This window comes from Pteropus vampyrus, unplaced genomic scaffold, assembly GCF_000151845.1.
Source record: "Pteropus vampyrus isolate Shadow unplaced genomic scaffold, Pvam_2.0 Scaffold70, whole genome shotgun sequence".
Lineage (NCBI taxonomy): Eukaryota > Metazoa > Chordata > Mammalia > Chiroptera > Pteropodidae > Pteropus > Pteropus vampyrus.
The window spans coordinates 4,072,916-4,100,165 of NW_011888851.1; the positions used below are offsets into that span (position 1 = coordinate 4,072,916).

Consider the following 27,250-nt stretch of genomic DNA (forward strand, 5'->3'; position numbering starts at 1 on the left):
ACCCAGAAGTGGGATTGTTGGACCATATGGTAGTTCTGTTTTCAATTTTTTGAAGAACCTCCATGTTGTTTTCATAATGACTGTACCATTTTACATTCCTGCCAACAGCGTACAAGTGTTCTCTTCTCTCCACTTGCCAGCAACTATTATCTTTGGTCTTTTTGATAATAGCCATTCTAAAAGGTGTGAGGTGATATCTCACTGTGGTTTTGGTTTGCATTTCCCTGATGATTAGTGATGTTGAGCACCTTTACATACACCTGTTGGTCATTTGTATGTCATCTTTCGAGAAATGTTTATTCAGGTCCTAAGGCAATATTTTAATTGGGTTATTTTTTTTCCTATTGAGTATTTGAGTTCTGTATATATTTTGAATGTTAACTCCTTATCAAATGTATGGTTTGCAGATAGATATTTTCTGCCATTCTGTAGTTTATCTTTTCTGTTGATTGTTTCCTTTGCTGTGAGGAAGACTTTTAATGATCTGTTATATCTTTCAGTAAACAAATATGTACTCCTTTTGTTTAAATTACTCTTTGGTAATTTGTTATTTTTGTGATTATTAAAAATTGAATTGTCTTGTTAATTTCAATTTAGATCCTTCATTTCTAATGCATACATATACAATTAATATTTGTGTATCGATTTTGTAACCTGCCACATTACCAAACTCATTGGTTAGATTTCCTCTTTGACCCATTACTTCTTAAGAAAAGGTTTGTTAACTATCCACATATTAGTGAATTTTTTCAATTTTTCTTTGTTGTTGACTTCTATTTTAATTTCATTATAATCATAAAAATACTTTGTATGACTTTAATTATTTTCAATTTTTTGAGACCTGTTTTGTGGCTTAGTATGTGGTCTATCTGGGGAACTATTCCTTATACACTTGAAAGGTAGGCATATTTTGCTGTTTTGGGGTGGGATGTTCTGTGGATGACTGTTAGGCTTAGGTGGTTTATGTGTTGTTCAAATCTTCTGTTTCTCAGCTGATCTTATGGCTAGTTCCATCTATTACTAAAAGTAAAGTATTGCAGTATCCAACTATCATTGTTGAATTGTCTATTTCTGCCTTCAATTCTAAAAGTTTATTCTTCATAAGTTTTGAGGCTCTGTTGTTAGGTGCACAGTTGTTTATATCTTCCGGACTGATTGACTCTCTTATCAGTGCAAAGTATTCATAAGAAATAATACATATTTAGTGCTTAGGTGCTGCATGGTTCTCTTTGATAGATAATAGAAACATGTTATTTAATAATAACTATGCCTCACATTTAAGGACTTATCATGTTCCACTAACTGTACTACCTATAAATTAAAACTGAAATGCAGGGAGGTTCAGATAATTTTTCTAATAGTGTTGGAAGGAAAATTTCAGCCCAGGGAATCTGCTTTTGCAAAAGCCATCATTCTTGATTACTATACCATATGTTGGCAAACATTTTTCAAATGAATCAAAAGGGGATTTTTATTTGAGCATTAAAAATAAATATAAATTAAAGACAATGTAAATGAGAAGCAGCTTTATGCTAGCTATTGGTGAGGTGGTTGTGAAAGAGAAATATTTTTAAAAGGTGCATTTAATGCCTTTTTAAACCATAAAATAGGGAACATAAAACCAATTATTTTTAATCTCATACTGTATATACAAGTGAATTGTGTTTAACATCAGAGAACTGGTTACTTTGTAGAGTCAATGTCATCACAGACAAGAATAATAATAAAATTTAATTTACAATTGAAAAACACATTCCAAACTTTTCTTGAGCATTCCTTTAGAAATCCTTCTCCTAATCACAGACAAGGCAAAAAATCCTCATATACATAAAAAGAGAGACTAAAAGAGCTACCCAAAAACAGGATGAGGACTATAAAAGACATATATATTAAAGAAATAAACACAGCTAGAAAAACTCTCAAAAGAGATAGATATCTAAGATTCAGAGACAGATATACATAAAAGGACACCAAAAAAGTATGGAGGAGTATATATTAATAGGAATAAGAGAAAAGACATAGAGGTCAATATTTATAGAATCCATAGAGAAAAACGTAAGAATCAAAAACCTGCCCTCACATAGCAAAATCACTTCTTGTGATAGTTCACACTTTTTCTGTAAAAGATTTTAATATTACACTCTGATACTGTTTCTTTGAGGACACAATGAATTTATACTTTATAGATTTATTCCTTAGAACAAATGAAATTATTATGGAAAGTTGATTACAACTGTAGACCAAAAGTTACTCTCATATGAAATAAGAATAATTTACCTTTCTTTAACAAAAAAGTGTTTGTTTTCATTAAGCATATTTTTAACATATTTAAATAAAATATATTTAGAAAATATTAGATCATAACATTTTTGAAAATGTGTTTTCACATATAACTTCGAAGATAAAATATAGCTTAATAAGATTTAAAATCATGTAAAATTTAAAATATGTTGATTTGGGAAAAACTACATTTTCTTAATCCAGAGAGAGGTAAATCTGTCATCTCTCAGCAGATAAGAGTGCCCTAGGGTTGAATTTAATTCAATACACAGAATCTAAAGCTAAAATTAAAAAGCTAAAATTGACATTTTCCTCCTGAAAGCTGGAAATCAAATTAGATTTTGTTTTTCTCTTTTTCTCTTCTATTTCTAATCCTTACACACTTCTTTAGCAGACAATATTTTCAATTGTTTTTCAAAGGAAGTTTGGGTGCCCCCAAATGCATTATGCTTTGGCAAAGAATGAAAATAAAAACTAAGGTTATCAGAAATAAATCAGCATAGGGTCATGAATGTACAAATACCTTGTACTCAGACTGACAGTGAAAATGAAAGAGAAAAAAGACAAATAAAAGAAAATCACAGTGTGTCTACATGTCATTATAAATAGCTTCTTATATCCTGACTTCCTCCTGTTTGCTTTTGTTTTCCATGGAGATGTTAGATATATCTTAGTAGTAGAAGCCTACCTGGAGATGAAGGGCCCGTAGGTTTTCTGGGAGTGGCAGAGGGATGTGGTCCAAGTTGTTATCAGTGAGGTAAAGATGATGAAGATCATACATATCCTGTAAGCATTCCAAATGTAGGGACTTAGGTAGAAATTAGTGGTGTCACTGTATTTTCCATTTCTTGTCCATGCAACTAATAGTAAAACAACACATGCCTGACCAGATCTTGTTTTGTAAAGCTGAGGCAGATTAGTTTTCTAAATTACCAGACAATTCAAATGTGTTTGGAAAAATGGAGGGCAAGCAGGCATCTCTTGATGAAAAGGAAACATGTTTCTCAATCTCTAGAAAGAAATTTGTTTTGTACACTTTAACTTTCTCATTTTAAGTAAGGCTGTGATTTCCTGTTCTCTGTTCTGCAATAGGATTTGAGGATTTGGGCAAGGCATAGCAAGAATTTCTTTCATGTTATAGAGATGGAGAAATGAGATTCCCTACCCAACAAAAGCCTGCTCTTTCTAGCTTGAGTTCCAGGGATGGGACAGCCTAGCAAGACAGAAAAAAAATTAGACAAGAACAGATCCACTCTAGCCAAATATCACGGGACAAATTGTGACTCACCACCCTCCACAACAACAAAAGATGAGTGAAGAGACTAGTGACTAGACTTCTACTCTTGCCTGGCTCTAATGAGGTACCCTAACTCTCTTGCTCAACAGAGAGTTAGTGGAGAAAGTCCTGTCACAGGAGAGTTAGTGGAGAGACAGGACTTTCACCATTGTCCAGTGCTAATGTGTTTACGTGACCTCCTGTTGCCATCATGGAAGTAATGTGATGTCCCGTCACAATATTTTTAATGTATTTGTTCAACGTATACTTAGAGGAGCAGCTTGAACAGAGTAAGAATGTGTAAGAAAGTCAGTTGGTTACTGTTTTCAGACTCAATGCTATTATTTCAAGCAAGTCACCCCAAACTTGCTTCCTTCACTGAGAAAACAAAATTCATAAGATTAACTGATTCCATCTTCCTTATAAAGTAATTTAGAAGCCTTCTATCCCCAAGGCACCAATCATACCCTGTACAGGTAGTTATCCTTTAATCACATTAAAAACTCTCCTTGAGTGGATTTCTTGGTAAATACAAATTATCTGGCTTATGCCATTTCCAGGTACAATTTATAGACTGGTGCTGCATGTAGCTACCCAATTCTTATTCCAACTTTGCTTTCTGTTCTTGGTGCTTGACTAGCCTCAAAATACACCAGAACATATATTTCCCCAAAGCGTGATAAATAGTATTGTAAAGATTGTTTTAGTAGTTAAAAGTCTCATCGAAATGAATTTCTTTCTAGAATAAAAAAGGCTAGTCATTGACCAAGATGAAAGTCTTTCACACTCAACCTTAAAACTCACTTTAAATGCTTCTTGCTTTATTCCTTTCCTTCCAAGTCTGTTGTTGCTAATATCAATGAATGTCAAAGTACTCGGCAACTCTGGGAGTTGCCTTATTTTGTTGTCACGCAGGACAAGCTCTCGGAGTTGAGGCAGCTTTCTGAATGCATCTTCATCAATTTCAGATATTAAATTTGATGTCAGATCAATCCTTCTTAAATCATCTAGAAGACAAAATGCAGGAAGTAGTTAAATATTCTTGAAAAGTTTTTGTTCACATAAAAATATGAATATAAATTTCCCACATATGAGCAAATATAAACTAATTAAATTAGCAATGAACAGTTAATGTAATAATTATTTCTAAATACTTTATAAAAATTTAATTGTTTCCTCCAAATACTATTTACATTTATGCATTTTATGTAATTTTAGCAAAGAAACTGGAGTATTATATTTAAAATAACTAAACTTTTCCCTATATTCTAAATGAACTTTATTTGAATTTAATTACTTAAAATGTTTCCCTAAGTGATGGCAGATTGTTGCATTTTCTAGTGGTCAAAGGTACATTATTATTAAAATACACAGGCATTAAAAATAAATTTTTAGTGATTAAAACACTTAATGAAGACAAGTACAAAAATTCTAAGTTAGCAACAATTATAAAGTCAGAATTCAGGCTTGCATTCATCAACCATAAAGTATTGTGCTTTAATAGAAGTCCCTGTAAACAAGCCAAATTCTAGTAAAAATAGGATCATGACATTTTGCTCTAATATCATAACATGGTAATGAGTTCTAGCCTATAAAATATAATTATTTATAATTTCTATTTAGTTAAAAATAGTTTATTTAAAAATATCAACAACTATATAGTTTCACAATGACTTTTAATTATTCATTATTTTTTAATCATTATTAAAACAAATCTTCAAATGGTTAAATAAGAAAAATAATTGATTTATGAGCCATATTTTCTATTCAGCTATAATTTTCAGTAACAGCAATTTATGGTGCAACAATTTTAGAGAAGTCTGTAAAGAAGAGAAGAACATTAGTGCTGTCATCCATACTTAGGCCTGCAAGATCATTTTTGTTGATCTTTTTAATTCTGTTAAACCGGGAATAGAAATAAGCAGTGTTCTTGGGCAGTGGAGGAATAGCATCAAGTTCATGGTCATCGCAGTATACAGTGGTACTTATACAAGTACACAGAAGGCAGGTTGGAAAATCTAAAAGATAGAGGCAAATAATTAGAAGTAAGTAATGAAAAGCAATTTCTATGTGATTGTCAATGTTTGTTAAACAAGATTAGAGTCTCATACAGACCATCCTAGTATATTTCATATTTTCTCACATAGTTTTCTGTAAATGGAATATTAGTCAAATATATCAATTAAAGCTGCTCCAATAATTAGTTTATTTTTGTAACGTTTTAAAATTCTATTTTAAATTACTGAGTCAATATTTCACAGTTGTCGCTTTTACATTTATTAGAAATTCTATCTTCAAATGTGAATATTAAGATTGTGGTTTTCATAAATTTAAAACATCCCATATAATGTTTTTATTATGTTTTTGGTTCAATATTTAAATATCCCACTGAAACAAAATCTCTTCAAGAAATATATGGGGTAATAATTATTAATATTAATTAACTCAATATGAATTTATTGAATCCTTTTCATGTAAATGGCACTATGAGAGCTGAATAAAGAGAAAGAGTTCTATTTTATAATCTGTTATGTATGATGATTATTAATCACACAAGTAAATAAAATGACCATGGCAAATGTCATGAAATATCATATAAGCATAAAATAGGGAAATTTGACCCAATCTGAAGAGTCTTGGTTTTTCAAAGAGGTGATAATCGAGTTGAGATCTGCAAGAAGAGAAAGAGTTGACTATGCTGGTGGAGGGAAGCATATTCAGGCAGAGGAAGTAGCATGTGCCAAATTCCTTTACTTTGGAAGGACTGAAAGATGGTTTATAAGCTAGAATGCAGAGAATATCAGACTGTGTAGGACATAACACATATGGCCTTATAGGCTATGTTATAGGTTGTGTTTCTTATCTTAAGGATGGGCATGTTAAGATATTAATCTGCTTGATGGTGGAAGGCTGAGGGAGGGCCGGTGAGTGGGCAGAGTGAAGATGAGTTTATATAAAAGATGATGATTGCTAAGGTAATGGTAATAGAAAAGGCAACAGACTCAAAAAATATTAGGCTGGATTATATCTCAACATATTAATCTATTTTTCTCAATATATTACACAGATGCACACGCACGCGCACACACACACACACACACACACACACACACACACCCCTTCTTCATTCCCTGTTTAGTGGTTATATAGAGGACAGTAAGCTTCTAAAGGAGAGAGAGAAGGAACAATGAGAAAGGAAGAAGGAAGTAGGATGGGGCAATATTATAGAGGCCAAGTGAAGAAAGGTTTTAAAAGAAAAGGAAATAGAAAACAGTCTAAGACTGTCAAGATGTCATCTAAAGTTAAGAACTGAAAAGTGTCTCTTGAATTAGTTATTGTGGTGGTTATGAGAGACTTCAGTAAGAGCTTTGAGTAATGAGGCTGGAAGCCAGATTATAGTCAATTAAGGAGAAAGTAGGTGAAGAAATAGGTACAGCAAACATAGACAGTGCTATTGAGATATTTGACTGTGACGGAGGAAAGAGAGATAGCGGTAACTATAAGAAGATGTTATTTGTAGTGTATATAATGAAGGATATTGACTAAAGTGAGAGAGTTTTGCAGAAAAGGATCCAAAGAAGGAGAAGCTGAAGATAAAAAGTATCCTGAGAGGGCAGTGAGAGGTGAAACTCAAAGCCCAGTGGGAAGAATGCACGTCCCAAATGTGGGAGGACAAATGGTTCCTCTGTTGCAATAGGAGGAGAGAGAGATAAGGTGTATAGATACAAGTGTAGGTAAATTTTATGTTTGAAAATAGAAAGACCTAAGAGCTGCTGACCAGAAGGTTGTTTGTGTTTTCTTTGTAAAGTAGGAGGCTAAGCTTTCTGAAGAGCACGAAGAGTAAAGGGAGGAGGAGACATGGAATTGTGAAAGAGGAGATGAATAGAAAATGTGAAATAAGCTATGAGAATTATAGAAGAAGAAAGTGATGGAAAAACTTTTGGGGATTGTTTAGTAATCATTTCATCCTAACTAAGCTGAGACTTTTCTGGTTTTGGCACTGAAAGTCCCTTGTCTTGGAAATCCTTCACTCCAGGCAAACCAAGATACTTGGTTGTCTTAGTTGAAAGATCCATTTGCAGTTTGTGATCAGGAACTAGTAATGTACTTACCAAAGTCTTATTGCTATCATTAAATGGGAAAATCATTTACAGTAACAACTTCAGAAATGAAAACTATTTCAGGAATGGAAATCTAAAGAAAAACTTTTAAGAGGAAGATGTAAAATATTTAATATTTACCAATTTCTCCAGTCATTATAAATTTATCATTTATCATAATTTTTTTAAAAAGTAAGGCATTTGATTCTTCTACATATTCTTGGCTTTGTTAATTTAGCAACAATTGCTTAGGGTAATTATATACATTCACAGCAGTTATAATTTAATTCTAGTTTTTCCACTAATAATTCAAACCTACTTTATATGGCTTTAAGATATTATTTTTAGAAATTTGCATTATAGAAAAAAATATATTTTGATTTCTAATGTTCTAAATATTTCCAAACTATTTAACTTTGATGAATTTATAAGATTTAAATTTAATTTTAGTTTAGAACTTCTGGTGATATTTTTTCTCTAGAAATTACAATGTGAATTAAAATTTTAGTTGTTTTTACTCACACTCAGATCACCTTTGAGACAACATTTTTTTGAAAAGTAATGGATTTTTAAATATTACTTCAAAACTTGCATTATTGAGCCATAATTTTGACTAGAGTTTTAAAAAAGGTTGGGCATTATATTTTTCTATTGTTTCTGGCTCAGGTGAAAGACCCAAGTTCAGGTAATGATTCCAGATCAGTCAACTTTTGAAAGATCTGAAGTAACTTAAAAATAAATAATGGTATAGAGATATTTAATTTATCTATTGTGAAGGCTTTCTGTTGGGTATTTACATTTTCTTGTCATTATATTCATTTTCTTGGTTCTGTTTGTAGAATATTCTACTACTTTATAGAAAGTTAACTACGTGGAAAAAAATATGATGTGTTCATTAAAGATTTAGGATTTAATGATCTCTGTTTGCAACCCCACACCATTACATACAACCTCCATAATCTTGGACAACTTTTATAGTGTGTTGGAATTTTAGTTCTCCTGCTCATAAAGGAGAGATAACAATAAATACATAGTTAATAGTGTTGTTGTTTACGACTCTGCAAAGTGTTAATGTACAGAAAACACTTTAATGGCTGTGACATATAGGCAACATTTCACAAAAAACAATTTTTTATGTAAATTATTGATTAACAGTTAAAAACTCATAGAATCAGAGAGTAGATTAGTGGTGACCGGGGACTGGGGAGAAGGGGAAATCAACAGCTATTGTTCAACAGGTGTAAATTTTCAGTTATGCAAAATGAGTAAGTTCCACAGATCTGCTGTACAATATAGTGTCTGTAGTTAATGATACTGTTTTGTGTCCTGAAAAGTTTATTGAGATTGACAAAAATGATAAACTTCTATCAAAAATAGAATAATGAGAATAACTAACATTTATTATGTTTACTATGGGCCAGGCACCAAATTCATTCATTTAATCCTTACAAAAACTCTATGAGGTAAGTTCTATTATTTATTATCCCATTTTTTAGAGGACACTAAGGCAAGAAAAATATTGAATGCCTTGCTCAAGACTGTATATCTATCACGTGGCAAAGCTGAATATGAATGCTCTCTTCTCTCTTTCATTCTCTCAGTATGTTCTGTACAGACTTTTCTCATATTACCTGTAACACATAATAGCCTCTAACTTTACATGTTTGTCTCTCTGTACTAGACAGAAATATCTGTAAGAACAATAGTCATTTCAAGATAAGTTATGTATATCCAAAATTTAGAGTACAGCGATACTTGACACTAACTAAACCTTTGAAGTGAGAATCCTACTCATTTTTTCTAAATCCCTTCACTATGTGCCATTCTCCGTGTGTGTGTGTGTATGTGTGTGTGTGTGTAAAAATATTTAAGTGTGAGTCCAGTTGGATATCCCCAAGGTTGACACTGATAAACTTTAACAAGAAATATAGGTAAATCATAGAATTATGTTTAGCACCGGGAATTCCTTTTCATTAACTAAAGTGCTCTGGTTTAGATCACCTTTAGGCCATGCAGGGTGGAGTCCAATGTAATGGAACGCTTTCCTCTTTTCCTCTCTGCTGTTTGCTAGAACTGAATGGGAAGAAGCATACTTTCCCATACATATACAGACAAGAATCAGAAGACTCACTTTAAACCCAGTGGGTGAAACTAACAGCCACGTGATCTCTGGCAGCTTCCTACCCTTTCAAACTAGTCAGTAATAGTGAAAAGATTAATATTGATTAACTCCTTCACAGGGAAGTTGTAATAGTCAAATGAGATAATGTGAAGTACCGAGCGTTTTGGCCACAGATATTATGTGCCCAATCAATGTAAAATCGTATTACCATCATCACCACCATCATCATCATCCAGCATTATCCAGCATCAATCACCTTATCACCTTGAATTGCTGTGGCCTGATCTCTGACATAGATTCTGGTCTTGCTAATAGTGTATCCTTTGTTCTAAAAACGCATTCACCACAAAGGTTTTGAGTAATAATGCCAGACAAATATTTTCATACCAAATCATTGGTTTTTGAAAATTTCATCATGCCCGAGATGAATTATTAAAACTACTTTATGAATTTTGACATAAAATACATGTGTATCTCCTGCTTCAATCCTAGCCCATTGCAAAATTTTCTCTTTGGGTCATGTGGGTTTCCTGTGGCCTTGCAGCTTGGCAGTTTTGAGGGATGACCAAGAGGACTTAATTACAATTCAGCTTTGATGGACCTGACCTTCATTAGTGTGAGGACCCAAAACTCCGGTGAATTCAGGCTCCTGTGGTGAAGAGCCATCGATCAGCCTGGGGGTGGACTCCTCCTCCTCCTCTTCAGCCTCCCCTGGCTGTGGGGGTGGGGTGAGGAGCTCTCTATTCCCTGAAGGCATCATTGTCACTATTTCAATCTGAAAAAGAAGCAGAATTTTATCCCGCGACCTCCTCCTTCATCCTGTGTGGTAGTGACATGCATTAAAAATGTATCCATCTTTGCCACAAGAGGTCACTCGTGTTCTGAAGTTTAACAGTGTGACTGGCCTGCTTGCCTGGGAGAACACATGTGGTTCCAGTTACTGCTATTGTTTTTAATTAGTTTTGATTCTCAAATCTTAGTAATAGTTTCCAATGCCTTCTTTTTTCTTTTAGTCTTCTTGCTCTTTTAAACATCTTTATATATCTGTTCATTCCATAGGTTTTTTTAAAAAAAAAACTCACTTATTGTTTTCTAAATACATAGCATTGTATTCAAATGAATTATTTTTGTGAAAGATACAAATTAACCCAGAAGTACACAGAGTAAAATCCAAAAGTCTCTTTCACCATGCTCCCCTAATTCTATTCCCTTTGACGATAATAACCAATAAGTAATTGATGTGTATGTTTCACTCCTTTTAATACTTGGTTTCCTAAATTCAAATATTCTATTTTTTTTTTTTACAACAACATATACTTCCTCCAATTGTATGTCACTGAAAGGCATTGTTTCTACTAAATTAAAATATATGGAGATTTGAAAACTGTACAATTTAATTATAATATGCCATTTCTTATATAATTTCAATATTATTTTGAATAACAAGTATTACTACCAGTAGTTGGGTATGTTAAAATTGAACTTGAGAGCTTTGACAATAGGAATACAAAATTGAAAAAATACTCAAATAATTTTACAGGGATTATATTTTAGATTATACTTGCTTTTCTCTTCTTATTTGCATATTTTAAGTAGTGAGTTATTGTTTCTAAGACCACTGTTTGTATTTAAAATGACCCTTTATTCTCAACTCTCTTTTCTTGTCCCAATGTCTCTTCCTTTGTATTACTTGATAAATGTTTACATCTCTGATGACCTTGTGGCTTTGGGCAGGAAATCTGCTCAAGACTATTGATTGGCAGTATACATTCGGGACCCACTGATTAGGGCCTAGTTTCCTCACAGCATCCCCAGAAATCCCAGATTCTCTCTGTACCAACCTAACATGACCTCTTAATCTTTTCTACCCTTCTTCTTTATTTGCTTTCATTAAACAAACAAGCAAACAAAAAAACAAAAACCCACAAATTACTTTCTCACTTATTTGCTGTAAAAGTGAAATGCAAACTATTATTTTCATGTGTAAAATATGTAATAATTAGGCTATATATTTCCTGGATTATTTTAGATAAATGTTTTAGATCATAATAACATTTTAAAGATAAACTTATGATTTAATGTCACTTTTGATACATTTAAATACATTGCTTCACCTTAAAAACAAACAAACCCTAAACTTCCTTTTGTCAGTTTTCACTCCTGAGTTATGTCTCCTTCTGTACTTACGTAGTCTTTCCCTTTCAGCCCTTCCTACATTGTATTGTATTGGTTCTATCCTTTTTCTGCCTCTTCAAGCATATTAGATGGTACACTCTCAATCACGACATATATCTTTGTACCTCAAGGCTGTAGCATAATAGATGATCAACAAGTATTTATTGAATGTAATACAAAAACTTTGCTTGTCTAAACATCTAATTCACAATTTTATACTTAATTTTAGAGATTTTGCTGAGAAAAATCAGTGAATGAGTTAACGCTGACTGTAATGCATTTAAAGCATGAAATCAAACCAAAAGTAAATCATACTGTATTTGATGCATTAGGACGCTATACGTGAAGATATTATGGCTAGAAAGCTCCACTTGAGAAGATTGTGCACACTTCCTTAAACAGACATATGGATTCCATCTGCAGGGACAGAATGAGGCAGATTCAGAAGGAATGGATTTACAGAGAGACCAAAAGGAGGCTCCAGGAAGAGCGGAAATTGAGACAGATGTTTCATGGAATGGAGGCAGTTTAAAGGGAGAAACACATTCCAGACACGTTGCCTTGAATCTAGCTTTATAGGAAAAATGTTTGCACATATTTTTTACAGATAATTGTTTTTCCACTGATCTGATGTGAAGCTGTAAGATCTCACTTGTCATCCAACATAATGAGGCAAAACAGCTTTTGTGTTTATCAGAAACTGTTTTGTTCATGCTTACTTGCTATTAAAATGAGAATGTTAAACAACATTTAAGAACAAAGAAAAAGAATGTCTTTTCAGTTCAGTAAAATTGCAGAACTGCAACCTCAAAGTACTGCGCCTGGAGAGCCTTTTGCATTGCAAACACATTTATTCTCACTACTGAATAAAGTGATTTAGACTTCTTTTCCTCTCTCTTAGTAGTTTTTGTACTGTGATATGAAGTTGTGAGGCAATACATGCAAAGAAGTGAGGCTAGGGAAACATGACCATCTGGTTCTCTGTGAAGCCGACCTTCATGCTTATGCTTCAGAGACCTAAATTTTGGAATAAACACTAATGGCCAGGTAACATTTCTGCTCTTTTTCTCAAACTACAATTGGTAAACTCAAATGCAAATATATAACTGAGTTTCTGATATAAATATTAATCTTTTTTACTTTTTCTCCATTCTCTTTTTACCTCTTTATTTAACTCTTACTTACTTCCTACTGAATTGACTTTTTATTTTGTTCATTATAGTTCCCCAAAGTTTAAAATCACAATATAAAAGGTCATGCCTACATATGACCTTGAGCTTAGTCATTACTGTACTTGCTTACCTTTTTGACCTAGTACCAACAGGGTACATGTATGAGGTGATTAGTTTGGAATAAGTTGTCTGTTTCTATTATGTTCACCTGGTTTTAGAACTGTAGATAATTTATGTCATGATAGATTGTGCTTAAGTGTACATTTTATATACATGCAAGAGTCTATCTATACCAGAGATGATAAATTCTTAGCCCACAGAGAATGACCTGGATAGAATGAGGTCTCACCTCTCAGTGAGGTCCATGGCAGCCTGGAGAGATAATGGTGCCAAGAAAAGTCCTCTGGCCTCCTTCAGTCTCTACGCTGTGTACAGATTTGATTCCATGTAAGAGAGCCAGCATCTCAATATAATCTAATTGACTTTTCATCAAACATGCCAATCATTCCTGTTTATGAAGGTCGCAAACCATTTGCTGCTGTTAAGCATTGTGTTTGAACTAATAAAACAATGTGTTTTATTTTTTTTATATTTTGATATTTTTTAAATCTCAGCACTTAATCTTTAGCTAAGTTTCCAATGAAAATCTCAATGAAAATGTAATAAATTTTTGATGGAAAGAATGCTGTGAGAAAATTTAAGTTACTCAGGTTTGAGTTCTACCTTTACGAATGAATGAAAAGGTCACTGAATGAGTGAATTTGTAAATGATGGAAGGTTTGCCACAATTTATAATTATTTAATTAACCAAGTCTATGCCAAGCATTACATTTAAGTTATGATCAACTGTCCATTTTACCTATCAATATTATTTTATAAACATTTATCAATACCATTATTTTTTTCTCTCTGTCTACTATCATTGCCATAATCAAAGTTACTATCCTCTGGAATACAGCAATAATCTACTTACAAGAAGTTGGGATCTACTCTAGTGTACATTTATCCTACAGTGGGAATAAACTATTAAAAAGGCAAAACTCGTCATGTCAAATCCTGTTTAAAATCTCTTAAAAGTTTTGAATTGTTCTCAACAACCATAAGAACAATGGCCTTGCAGAAGCACTGTTACATATGATTAAGAGGAAGGATTCAGACCAGATGATTCGACTCTAACCTAACTGTGAGGTCTTGGACAAGCTACTTTACCTCCCTGAACCTCACTTTCTCTATTTGTAAAATCTTGATATAAATAATATAGCTTTGTTAGGATGAATATATTAAAACACATAAAATACCTGGAATATGTCACATATGTAATAAATGCCATGGAAATGCTTGCTGTTATTTTTAGAATAAATTCAAAACTTGTTTCCTTATAGGATCCTCATGGTTTGGCCCTTCTAGTGTCCCCTTTCTCATACCAACTGTGCTCTTTTGCTGCACTGGTCATCTTTAGTTTTAGTTCCTTAGTTCTTCATGCCCCTTCTTGAATAGGACATTTTCATGTGCTAGTCGTTCTTCTTGAAGCTCCTCCCGCAGTCCCCATCCTTTAAAAAATGTTTATATCATTTTGTTTTTTAACAACTTTAATGAAGGTATAATTGATATACAAACAACTTCACAATTTAATGTGTACAAATGATAAACTTGAACATATGCAAGTATCTGTGATAACCACAATCAAGGTAATAGACTTAGTCAATATCTCCACAAGTTTCTTTGTAATTAACTTTTTATTTAACCCTCATATTCAGTTCAGGTCTTACTTCCTGAAGATCAAGCTGATGTAGACAAACATGCCTGCTGGGTTTCAGAGCCTTGTGTACTTTTTGTTGGCACATCGACTATTATCTTTGTGGTAGATAATTTTTTTAATTGTTGCAATTATCCCTTCCTTAGATCCATGCCCCTTTGCAATATAATTTTCAACTCCTACAATCAAGAAGTAGAGGTTAATTTCTCATCTCTTGACTTTTGAAATTAGACCGACTTTCTGATTCGTATTAGTGAGCAGAATGTATTGACATTGTGTCACTTTTAAGGGTTCTCCAGAAACATTGCTGTTTTTCACTTGCTCTCTAGGAACCCTGTCCAGTCATTATATAAACAAGTTGAGGCCAGCTGTTAGAAGATACGAGAGCATATGGAGTAGGGGAAAGCCATATACGCTGAGTCTAACCTAGTCCACCCAGCAAGGTCTGAACCAACTCGGCAGCAACTGGTTGCAGACACATAAGTGAGCCCAGGGCAAATCAGAAGTATAGCACAGCACAAATCGCTGAACTACAGAATTGTGAACTAAGTAGATGGTGTCTTAAGACACCCAAATTTGAGATTATTTGTTATATAGTAAAAGATTAATACAGATTTTTACATTGCATATGTTAATATTTGATTAATATATATTTACCTATAAGGGCAAATATACATCTCATTTTTTTCACCATTATATTTACAACTCTTACCCCAGTTTGTCTAACAATTAGTAGGCTGATAAGTATTGTTGAATAAATACAGGTAAACAATGCTAATTTTGAAAATTTATAGGTCATTTTGGGTATCAGAGTAACAAAATATTTTCACATACTAAAATTCATGAGCAGGTGTAAAAAAAGATTAGTTGTGGCTCAGACATCTTCACATCTGCTAAATGGACCTTCATTCTAGATGCAAAGATATTATAAAAGGAAACTAAAGGAGGTGTGCTCTGACTTTATTAGATGCTACTGGTTTTGAATCTACTGGTGATCCAAGGATTTTGGTAGGTATTTTCTAATTTGAGGAAAAGGTGGAATTATATGCTCAAAGTCAGAGCATTGTACAATTCTGAGAGGGACTATTCATCTGATATTCTATATGAATGAGGCTTCTTATATTTATAGAATGTAATGACCCTATTGAGTAAGAGTTAACTCTAAGAGATCAGTTCACTATCCTGACACCAAGGTTTGCCTTATCTTTTCTCCTGTCCTCTTTATCTCAGCTACATTTCCTACAATTTTGACTTAACACACGAACTTAAGCAGAAGTGGGACATTTTTTTATTAATCTTTGCTTATATATGCAATTTGGAAATAAGGATAATACAATAAATCCCTAAGGAAAGAGAAATTGAAAGCCTGTTTACACTGAGATCTTAGTTGGCTTATTCAAATTAATTGAAGAATAAAGATATAATTGTTCTTATTAGAATATGTAAAATGCAGATTGTAATATATAAAATGGAATCAGGGATAGAATCACAGTGAGGTTCTCACCCTAAGAAATTAAAACTACTTTAGATTGTTCTGATGCAAAATTGATCTTAAAAATGCACAATGAGCAGAGTTTATTTCTCCCAAGCCCTTGGGAGCAGCTTTTTGACTCTTGACTCATTGTTGATGATAATACAGATAAGAAGTAAAAAGTAAACTGAAGAACATGGCAGGCTACGACAATTGAGTTTACGGAAGAAGAGTTTGTTGTTGTGATCAACATTGTTTGTCGGAGAGTAATACTGAATTTGTAGAATGTAAATAATACGGTCATTATAGCGATCATCTCTGACATGGAGAAAAGAGATTTCACTTGATCTTTTCATGACTTAGATGAAAATAATTGGCATGGACTGCATACTAACTATATGGGAAAAACTGTTATGCTCTTTCCATTGATTCTCAGTCATTCTCAGAACAACCTATGTAGAAGGTGCAAAAATTATGCATATTTGATAGATTTGTAAATGGAAAATGAGTGGTGGGGGGACTAAATAAATTGCTGTGTGAGGTCACATAGCTTTTAAGTAGTTAAGGCTAAGATTTGAATTTGATCAATCCTGCTACGGGCCTGCTCAACTTTCTTAATTTTGATTCTATAGTCAGCCAAATAAAATTCTGCTGAATAATCTATTTTCTTAGTTACCTTCATTCTGAGAAAGAGGGTCTGTGGATGGGAAAAGTGAGCATCATCATTGGAAAATGACTATTTAAATGATAAACTCATAAATAAACTTTCTTGTTCACATTTTAACCCTCATATTATTTTTGCTGGCATCATTCGTCAGCCTATACAGTCTGATCTGATCATGACTGATTATGTATGAACCTGAAGGCTGAACATTCAGTTGCTGAACCTGAAGGCCGAAGACTGTACCAAGGCTATGTAGCCCTGTGGGAACACTCAGAAGTCAATTAAACTTCAAAATAACAAATATGAAAAAGATCACATAACGTTAATGTAAGTAGATTATAAAATTTAAGCAGCATTTATTATAGTTTTCTCTCACTTTCGTTAGAAATAAGTATTATGTCAGAATGAAATTTTAGCCTGGTTAAATCTGATGGCTGACACTATTCTGTGTATTCACCAAACTGTTTCATTTTCCTTCTGGGTATTCAGCTAACATATTTTCTCACTTTCTTTGAGTCTAGATTGGATCATGTGGCTAGTTCTGGCCTGTTGAATGGGAGACGAAGTAATATGTTACATCTGGTCCAAATCAGTGAAGAGCAAGTATACTTTCTCCACATTCTTTCTCTTTCATCAATCTGTCAATAGAATATATCATCATGACTTTGAGGTCCCAAAGTAAAGATAGTGAAGTTCTAGCATGAAAGAAGTTTTAATGCCTGAAAAACTACTTGGAAGACAGTAAACCTGTTGCCTGAACTGGATAGTCCTTTCAACAAGATAAAAAGTTTTATTGAGATTTGGAGTTGTTTGTTAGATCTGCCAATGTAATTTGCCCTAATACAGACTTCTTCAAATTTTGTTTTCTCATCTGTTTCCTAATTCATCTTATCTATTATCTAATTCATCATATTTCAACTTAATTATTTTTACATCTTAGTATTTTATTAACTTGATAAGTCAAAAGTAATAAATCTATATAATTAATGAATGTCTTTAGGTCAAATATGAAAATTAGTGTCTTTTTTATGTCGAAATAGTACAAAATCATAACATTTGATATTGTCTTGCTAGAATATTATATACATATTTATGACTATTATGTATATGATCTTTTTAGTTTTTAAAAAATCTATCTGTATGTATGGCTATTTTTTATAAATTCATATCTCTAAATGAATAAATATTATATTATTCTTTGTATTTAATGCAACATATAATTCACAAAGTTGATATAAAAGAAATAAGAGATGATGATTTGAAGGTTTCATTTAATTATACCCTGACAGTCTGTCTCTCTTCTGGGATCTCAGTATTTTTGTTGTTGTTGTTGTTGTTGTTGTTGTTATTGTTCACATGTTTATTTTCTAATTTCTTTTTGTTGCTAGAAAATAGTAAAATTCCATTTTTAATTGTCGGGAATATTTCCTACTTCAGTTTTATCCCAGTTTATTCGGGGCTCCATTCACTATCACCCCCTTAGACTCCAGAAACTTAATAAGTTTCCAATATCTAGTTTTTACAAATGTATCATCTAGTTCTAATTGAACGTCCCAAAATAACATTGGTAGGGAAGTTTGGCAAGGCTTTAGTAACATTATCTCATAGCAAAGTCAGTTCATGTTTCCTTTCTCTTTACTACGTAAAGATGCCAGAAGGACAATTTAGTGTAGTTTGAAATCAGTAATCTCATGAGAATGGATGTGAGGGAGGGAGTCAATCACCGTAATTGAAAACAAAGAAATTGGACTGAAAATCAAGAAACTTGAAACTTCTAAACTCTAGCTCTTTGTTTTATGACAGAGTAATTTAGTATTATTATTATTTTAGGTTTCAGTCTTTCTCATTCTAAAACAAAGCAAATTGTTCCTTCTAACACAACCTTTATTAAGGCACAGAGTATGATAAACCATGCCTTTTAATATGTAAAACTTCTCTGAATAAAACTGTTATTCACTCATGATGATGATGATGATGATGACAGTGATGATAATGTATATATCATTACAGGGTATTTTGAATAGAAAAACATGTGCACTTACAGAGGATGTTGCAGGGCAGATCAGCTGATAGCCAATTGCTTTTGAAAAAGACAATTATTACATTAAAATTTTTTCTACTGTTCAGTATCAATGGTAAAACTTTGCAAAATTTTACAAATTTAGAAGCCTGACTTTATCTCTTAGAGACAGAATTACTTTAAACAAACTCAAAAGACTAAATTGAAATGCTAAGCTGAACTTTCTTATTGCCACAGATATATTTTTGGTAGTCTCTGCAGTCTCCCTTTGGAAGCTAATTGTAATCAAAGGATTGTTGATGACTGTAGAACCAGAGTAAAATACTCTACATATGTCAACTATATAATAACATAAAGCAAAGGAAGTGCTTACAAAAATGTTTGATCCAGTCTCAATATCTTTTAGGTATATTTTCTGTGTTCTTCTCTTATGTGTTAAGAAATGTAGTAAATAATAGATATTTGAATAAATAATATTTACTTTTTAAAGGCTACATTAAATGTGAGCAGAAAGAATGGCATGATGTCATTGTGGTTATCTTTTAGGGCTCACCTATCAGTATCTTACATTGGGTGCATAGATGTCACAAGCTAATAATTGTACAACCTGATGGATGATAACATCAATAAGTCTTGAGTTATTTCAAACCTGCGTGTGGACCTTAATAAACACAGTGTAAGCCTTTCTGGCATATCAAAGAGGGCTAGGAAGGACAATGAGAGGTCAAGTCCAATCCTGGGTTAGAAACTAGTGTGATTGAACATATCCCGGGTAGGATTATGCAACTCAAAAATATGAAGATTGCTAAAAATTTTCTTGAACAATGTTACTTTGGACAGATTTATAATTTATCAATTTTTATCTGTCCCTATGAAAGATACCATGAGACAAAATCTAGAGGACTATGTTAGAAAAGCAAAAAGTCTGGACCAGAAAGAAAAGAGAAATCATTTAACACACAGTACTAGGGAAGTAAAGGGACCAAATCAAAATGTGTATTAAACTGGTTAAACAAAAATAGTAACTGACTCAAACTGAAAGAATAGCTGGGAGGAGTCAAATCTGGATCCTACCCCTAGAGATTCTGATATCAATAGTCTGGCATGTGGCCTAGACATTAGGATTTTTAAAAACTCTAAAAGTGATTTAAATATATGGCCAAGGTTGAGAACTACCACACTAGAGAGGAGAGTTATTCTGCAGAATAGGATGTTGAAGAAGACAGAAATCGTAATTTAGTCCTGGAAATTTGAAATGTTGAGTAATATCTTGATGAGAATATGATAAAAGGATTGTTTTTCACTAGGCCCCAAGGGTCCACAGGTTTAGAAATAACAGCATCATCAGTTCAGGAATCTGCTGAGGTTGATTTTCCAGCAGGAGCAGGGGGAAGAGGGAAACCATGTAGAAGAGCAGGAACTCTTTGGGAGGTAAATTTTGTGTATTTCGTAACCGAAAACAAGGGTAGAAGCCACTGGGGCACATAGCTTCTAAGCAAAGAACTCTCCTGGCTGGAAATTTTGGCTCACGAGAAAGTCTGTCACCTGACAGACACAAACTCAATGCAGCATCAGGTGCCAGAAAAACAGGGCTACAGAAAAATGGAAATTCAAAGGTTTTGAGGATGCAGAAAAAAAGAGAAAGACATTTCAAGTAAACCTGGTGACTGGGCCTGCACCATCGTATGTTTAAAAACTGTGCTAGAAAACAGGAATATTTCAAACGCTACTCTGAGAGAAAAGCTATTACATTAGGGATTATTTCTTAGTTCAGTGCTGCTCATATCTTAAGTGCGTCAGAATGACCTGGAGGGTTTGTTAAATCCCCTGATCACTGTTTACAGGCCGGAGACAGTGAACATAAGCTGAACAACATCTGGATGAGGTTATACCAAGATTTCCATCTTCTGACTTCTCATTACCACCAAGTCTCTTCTCGGGTTTCTGGCAACACTATATACTCGTTTGGGGAATATATTTTTGCCTAGAACAACTATTTCAGGTACTCAGACTTAACTTGGTCTTTAAATTTGATGGGGGTTAGGATAAGTGTTCTGATAATAATGTGAATGCAATTAATGCTTTATTCTCTTTAAATATCAAGGTCATAGAAGGCTTGGTAGTGAACTAATAACAATTTGTGTGCCTCTGAAAGAACTACATCTGTATCTGGAAGAGTCCACTCAGGTTGCAGTTATTAAAAGAATCTAGCTTGATACAAACACTAAGAATCCATCTAGCTGAGGTGAAGTAAAAGGAATTAGGGATGAGACCTTTTGGACTACATATTATTTGGACTTTTAAATCACAAGGCAAGCAATCCTGATTGTGTACTATACTTTCTTTAGATTCAAATAAGCTGAGACTTTAATTTTCAAGAGATGTTTATCTGTAGTCTTTTATTTTTCCTCAAAAACTTCATAGAAGTAGAGGAGCTACATATAAATTTGTGTCATCTTTATCTTTCTGGAATTATATTATTGGAATCTATTCACTTAGTATTTAATTTAATTTAATTTAATTGCAGAGCCTCTCATAAACTCTGTTATTAGATAATGTGGCTTGATATAATCTGAATTAGAATATAAAATTGATAGTGAAATTTCAACCTCAGGTACAGAGAGGACTTTTAAATAAATTCATTGATGCTCTTGGATCTATTTCAGATCCTTCTAGGGTCAAAATCTGCAGAATCTGCAGGCTGCCAGAGGACACCTAAGAGTGATGATTGGCATGGGAGTAAGTCTCAGGAAAGTAGAAGCATTACTGTCCTAAAAATGGGTTGAGTTTTCTCTCTTGATGGAGAGAGCTATCTTGAAATTAATGCTTAAGGCTAATGGTTTGAGAGGCCAGCATACTGGGGAGCAGTTGCATCATCTGTTGGCCCCTTTACTCATTCTTCCTCAGGGAGTAATTGGTAGGGTAATTGGTAAAAAGAAGGAACTAAGCCTGGGTCATTCATCCTCCCTTTGGGAGAGAATTGCCTGCCTGTCAAGAGCGTCCATTCTGTTTTGCCCCTCCATGCATGCACTAAGATTTATTGAATCAGGCACTGTTCTGAGGCCTATAGTTGACCAGCCTTGACTGGGATGACCTAGTCAATTAAGAAGTCCATAGTTACTTCAGACTTAAGTCATAAATTTCAACCTAGATTTTAATAGTAATAAGAGGGATATTTTGAACTCATTTGTCTGAGTCCCATTTCTGTCCGTCAATTGATTCTGAAGTCAAGTAGGGCATAAGAGGAGCATGTACGGGTCCCTTAAAACCTAACCCTTATTGCATAGAAAAACTTCAGTATTATATTTTTCTATATGTGTTATCATACAAAATAGTATACATTTTCATATATGTACTTGACTCTTGGTTTCATATTATGTTCTCAAACCTTACTTTTTCTTTGCTTCACTTTCTTAACTTATATTATTTATACCATAATGTGGTATAACAAATAATTATTCATAAATAACATAAGGTATAATATTATGAAGAATATAATACAACATATTCTATATTATATAATTTATAAATTATTTTATGAGATTATATATTATATATATTTTATCTATATTTACTTATATTTTATCTGTTTGTATTTATTTTATATGTTTATATATCACTTTTGTACACATTATAATATTTATTCATGTAAGTAGCCTCAAATACTTTTCAGAAAAGGTAGTGGATAAATACACGAGGAAGATAATTTATATCTCAGTTTTGCTATCATGTCTGTGACTGATGATAAATTTGGGTACATAATCTGTCAGTGTATGTATGTATTTTGTGATTGAACTCAAAGACCTCTTATGTCCCAATAGATAACTGTAAATCTTGTTTGTATTTATTTATTTTTTTTACTTCCTCTATTGTGTTGAAATTGTGTGTTTATAAGATGTCTACACTGAGAGTTCCTGAGGGACAAGGGGAAGCTTGGTCTAATTTATCTGTCCCTATTCCTGGCTCTCAGCAAAAGATGAATAAGTGAATCTAAATTATCAGAGGAGTTAACTTTAATTACAGCTCATATCTCATCACCTCCACAAAGACTTTCTTGATCACCAGTGGGTTAGCTTCAGTAGCTGTTGATTAAATAAGAGATTTAATAGTAAAGCTAACATTTACTAAAATTTGCTATGTGCCAGGCTCTAAGTTAAACAGTTAACAAGTTTTCTATTTAATCCACACTAGGGATCTTATAAATAAGAAGCTAAGGCTTAGAGGAGATGTATGACTGTCCAAGGCCACACAGTTAGCGTGACAGACCTGAGACTAACACAAAGGGAGTCTACATCCAGAGCCCATGTCACTCAACATCGTGAAAACTGCCTTCGAAGGACAAAACAGGAATATACATGAGCCAACACCAAAGCCAGTGGTTTCTCCCACCATTCTTTATAATGTGTGTGTTAATAGTTTAAGTGCCCAGGCAAAGACAGATTGGGATGCACATGTCCTCACCTATTTATTCACTTAGTTCAGGATCCCCACTGTAGCACTAAGTTCCTAACCAGTAAGTCCAGTTCTTCAGCAGATAGTACCTAAATTACAGGTCTGTCTCCTATTTTAAAAAAAGTATTTGAAATTTGGAATGTTATTTGGATTTTTACTCCAGCACAGACTAAGTTTTTTGTTAAACAAAACAGACTTTTAAATTTCTTTCTTCCAAATTGTCCCAACACTTGATAAATCTTGAAGCTATTCAGTGTTGCTATCATTAAGTCAACAATTCATTTCCAAACATGTTAAAAAGCTCTAAGCTGTTCCGCCTGGGTGACTAAAGAACATTCTTACAGGTTTCAAATACTGACATGTAGATATGTTAAGCACAATGGAATTCTGTTCTAAACATGTCTAGTGCTCAAATTGATTTAAGTGATCCATATTAATTATCTAAAAGAAAGTAACCATGAACACCGGCAATGAGAGCTGTATCTTATTTTCTATTTTATCTTGAAAATGAATGAGGAAGAAATGTGTTTGGCAAAGATTGCTCAATCCTCATATTCCTAACAAAGCAGCTTTCAGTTCAGAAAGATCATCTTACCTCTCTCTCCCTTAAATACTTTGACAGCTAAGAGAGTTGCTTAGATATTGTATTCATTATAATCGTTTGAAAATTCTTGTTATTCTGATCTCTAATAATAAAATTACTTTATTTCAAAGAAAAGAAACCTCAGTATTGTACACAGCTAACAAGTAAAGATTAAAGAGCAAAAGCTGAAAAACAATGGAGGCTTTTAATGTCAAAGTCTCTCTGGTTTGGCATTAAAAGAACCTGGTTTAAATTTTACTCTGAAACTTACTAGTTGAACACCCTTGGGCAAAATTCTGATCATCAGTTGTTAATAATAATCATCATCATCATCATCATCATCATCATCATCATCATGTCTTATTTCAAAGGATAGTTATGAGAATTAACTTAGGTTCATGGTCTCATAAATAATGTATAATACAAATTCAAACACAAACAAGTCACAGGCAAATACTATCAGTGTTCTTTTTTTTTCCTGATGAGCTCATATGATTGTATATTTTTGTTGCTCATTTTTTTTTGAGATTTTCAAATAGCTTAAACTAAGGATCAAATGGTTTAATACTGTTTTTAAAAGAAACATATGGAAAGTCAATCAGAAAACCCTACTAAAACTGGTCAGTAAAGTTCTTCCCTCTCACTCTGCAGATCATCTTTGGTGAAGAAGGAAGATAAAGATAAATATTAGCTTTTTTCCCCACCATATCCTGAAAATTGAAAATAATATTTAATTCAGATTGACTGAAATTTTAACAAGTAATTTTAACAAGTACTTCTTCCAATAAAAGTTTCTGTATATGCAAACAATATTTTTAAAACTTTGAAACATACTGTATAAATTGTCCAAACTGAGACATAATTTCAAATATAAAAATAAAAGTATGGCACATTTTTTGACACTAGAGGAAATACATAGTAGAAATATTATTGATTTAGTTACTTTTCATTCAGAAAATACAGGTAATTTTTGAGCAAGCTAGCCACGAGCATTGACAAAGTTCTATACTAATTTATCACGTTATTAGGTTATTAGATAACCTAATTTTAAAATACTTCTTATATATCATTATCTGAAGTACACATTGATTTCCATAAGTAGAGAAAAATTAGTTTGATTCTACTTAATTTCTGATGTTACAGGACATCAACAGATATTCCAAAATTATTTTGCATAACACCATTTCATCATAATGACAAAAGAAAATAAATCATTGCTTAATTGTTAAATGATTCAGCTTACTTCTTTAAGTTGTCTCCCATTATTACAACTCCATTAAATTTAATATTAATTCCTTTGATGAAGCTTATAGCTTTTCCACCTATAAATGCTATTTTTGAAGCTAAATTTATTTATTTCAATAGCAGTTTTCTTTATAAAAAATAATTTAAATAATTTAGCTACTTGATCTCTCTACAAAAGAGAAAAATTGGCATTAATTTTCAAATCAATATGAATTATAGAAAAGCATTCTTCATTCAAGAAATTTCTTATTGGTCAATTATTACTAATATTTTTTATTAGTTTTATTTATTTACTTATGAATGCATACCTTATCTCATTACAGAAAGTATATGAGACACTTTTAAAAAGCATGTATGATAATACTACATATATGCTATTATATATGTAAAAAAATAAAATTATATATATATATATGATTGCCCATAACCTAGATATATGTTGGAGAATGCCTATCCACAATTATTCTTTTAAGTAGTTAGTTTTAAACCATTCTTTCTTACAGTAATTAAATAACAGTTAGTTGTCTATAAAACTTACTTTTAGATTTTCTTTCTCTTTTAGGAGTGTTAGAGCACTTGAAATTCAGTTGAACTAAAACTCATATTAAGTTAAAAGAACAACTTGGAAAATGGTTGAAAATGGAAAGAGGATAGTATAATCTTTCATTGACCTGCTAAAGATTATTTTCTGATATGAGAAGGTCATCACTATGGTTATATAATATTAGTAATCGTGTGATCTTATTACTTATATAATATTAGTAATTGTGTTACTTACCTGTTCTTTGTCTCAATATCCGCATCTATTCATTGGAAATAACAATAGCACTTCATAGTTGTATCGTGAGAAATAAATGAGATAATACATTTGATATCCCTAAAATAGTACCTGGCACATAATAAGTGCTTGATCAGGGTTAGTTATTCATCAGGAAGCAAAAAGTCTGTATTTTGGTCTTATGGTTTATAACCAATTCTTATTCATACTACTTAAGTATAATAAAAGCACAGTAAAAATTGCAAAGGTTTTATGTTATATCAACAAATATATTCACTGGGTAATACAGAGCATTACAATAGAATTTCTGGGCCTAAAACCTGCTCCTAACAGAATCCAGCGGGTCCTGCATATTCTAGATCATCAGAAATCACCTGAGTCATCAGTCTGGAATACTATTATTGCATATAATTTTCCAAACCAGAAATACTTTCATGACCCTTTTCCAACCACTAAGGAGATAATGAATATAGCACTACCAGTAGAAATCAATAAAGCTCTATTGAGATTCTAAATCTGAGGATCAGGATTTCGCTTATTGACCAGATATATCCCCGAATTTGGTTTTCAGAAAAAAATGTTTAATTAGTACATATTTATTAGTTTTCTATTGCTACACATTAGAAATTCCAGTAACTGAGCAGCTTAAAACTATACCTATTTTTTAGCTCACAGTTTCTGTGGTCAGAAGTCCAGGGCTGGCCTGACTGGACTCTTTCTTCAGTGTCTCACAAGGCCAAAATTAAGGTGATGACTAGAGCTGTGATCTTGTGTGGAACTCGGGCTTTACTGTATCTATAAAACTGCGGTTCTTATAAGCCTGCCGATTGTCAGATTCTCTCAGCTTCTAGAGACTTCTGCATTCCTTGCCTTGTGGACTCATTTATCTTTAAAGCCAGAAACAATTTCCCATGCGCTGAATTTCTCTCATGCTTTTCATTTTGTCCCGAACCTCAAGACACTGATTTAAAAGGCTCATGAGTTTAGGTCAGGCTAACCAAGATAATCTTTTTAAAATTTTAACTGTGCCATGTAATGTAGCCTAATTATAGGAGTGGTATCCCAATAAATTCATGGTGTTAAGAATTATAGAGGATGTGGATACACCAGAAGATGGGCCATTTAGGGAACATCTTAGAATTCTATCTTACACATA

At 32.8% G+C, this 27,250-nt stretch overlaps 1 protein-coding gene across 1 annotated transcript in view; it reads right to left on the reverse strand.

Annotated features, from left to right (window-relative positions):
- Window positions 1–27,250, reverse strand: part of EPYC (epiphycan) — a 37,202-nt gene that overhangs the window by 4,299 nt on the left and 5,653 nt on the right. The window contains exons 4-7 of the mRNA XM_011361766.1: window positions 10,385–10,553; window positions 5,416–5,574; window positions 4,361–4,563; window positions 2,969–3,064 (exon numbers count right to left, since the gene is read on the reverse strand). Coding sequence (XP_011360068.1) covers window positions 2,969–3,064; window positions 4,361–4,563; window positions 5,416–5,574; window positions 10,385–10,553 — 627 coding nt within the window. The remainder of the gene's footprint in view (window positions 1–2,968; window positions 3,065–4,360; window positions 4,564–5,415; window positions 5,575–10,384; window positions 10,554–27,250) is intronic.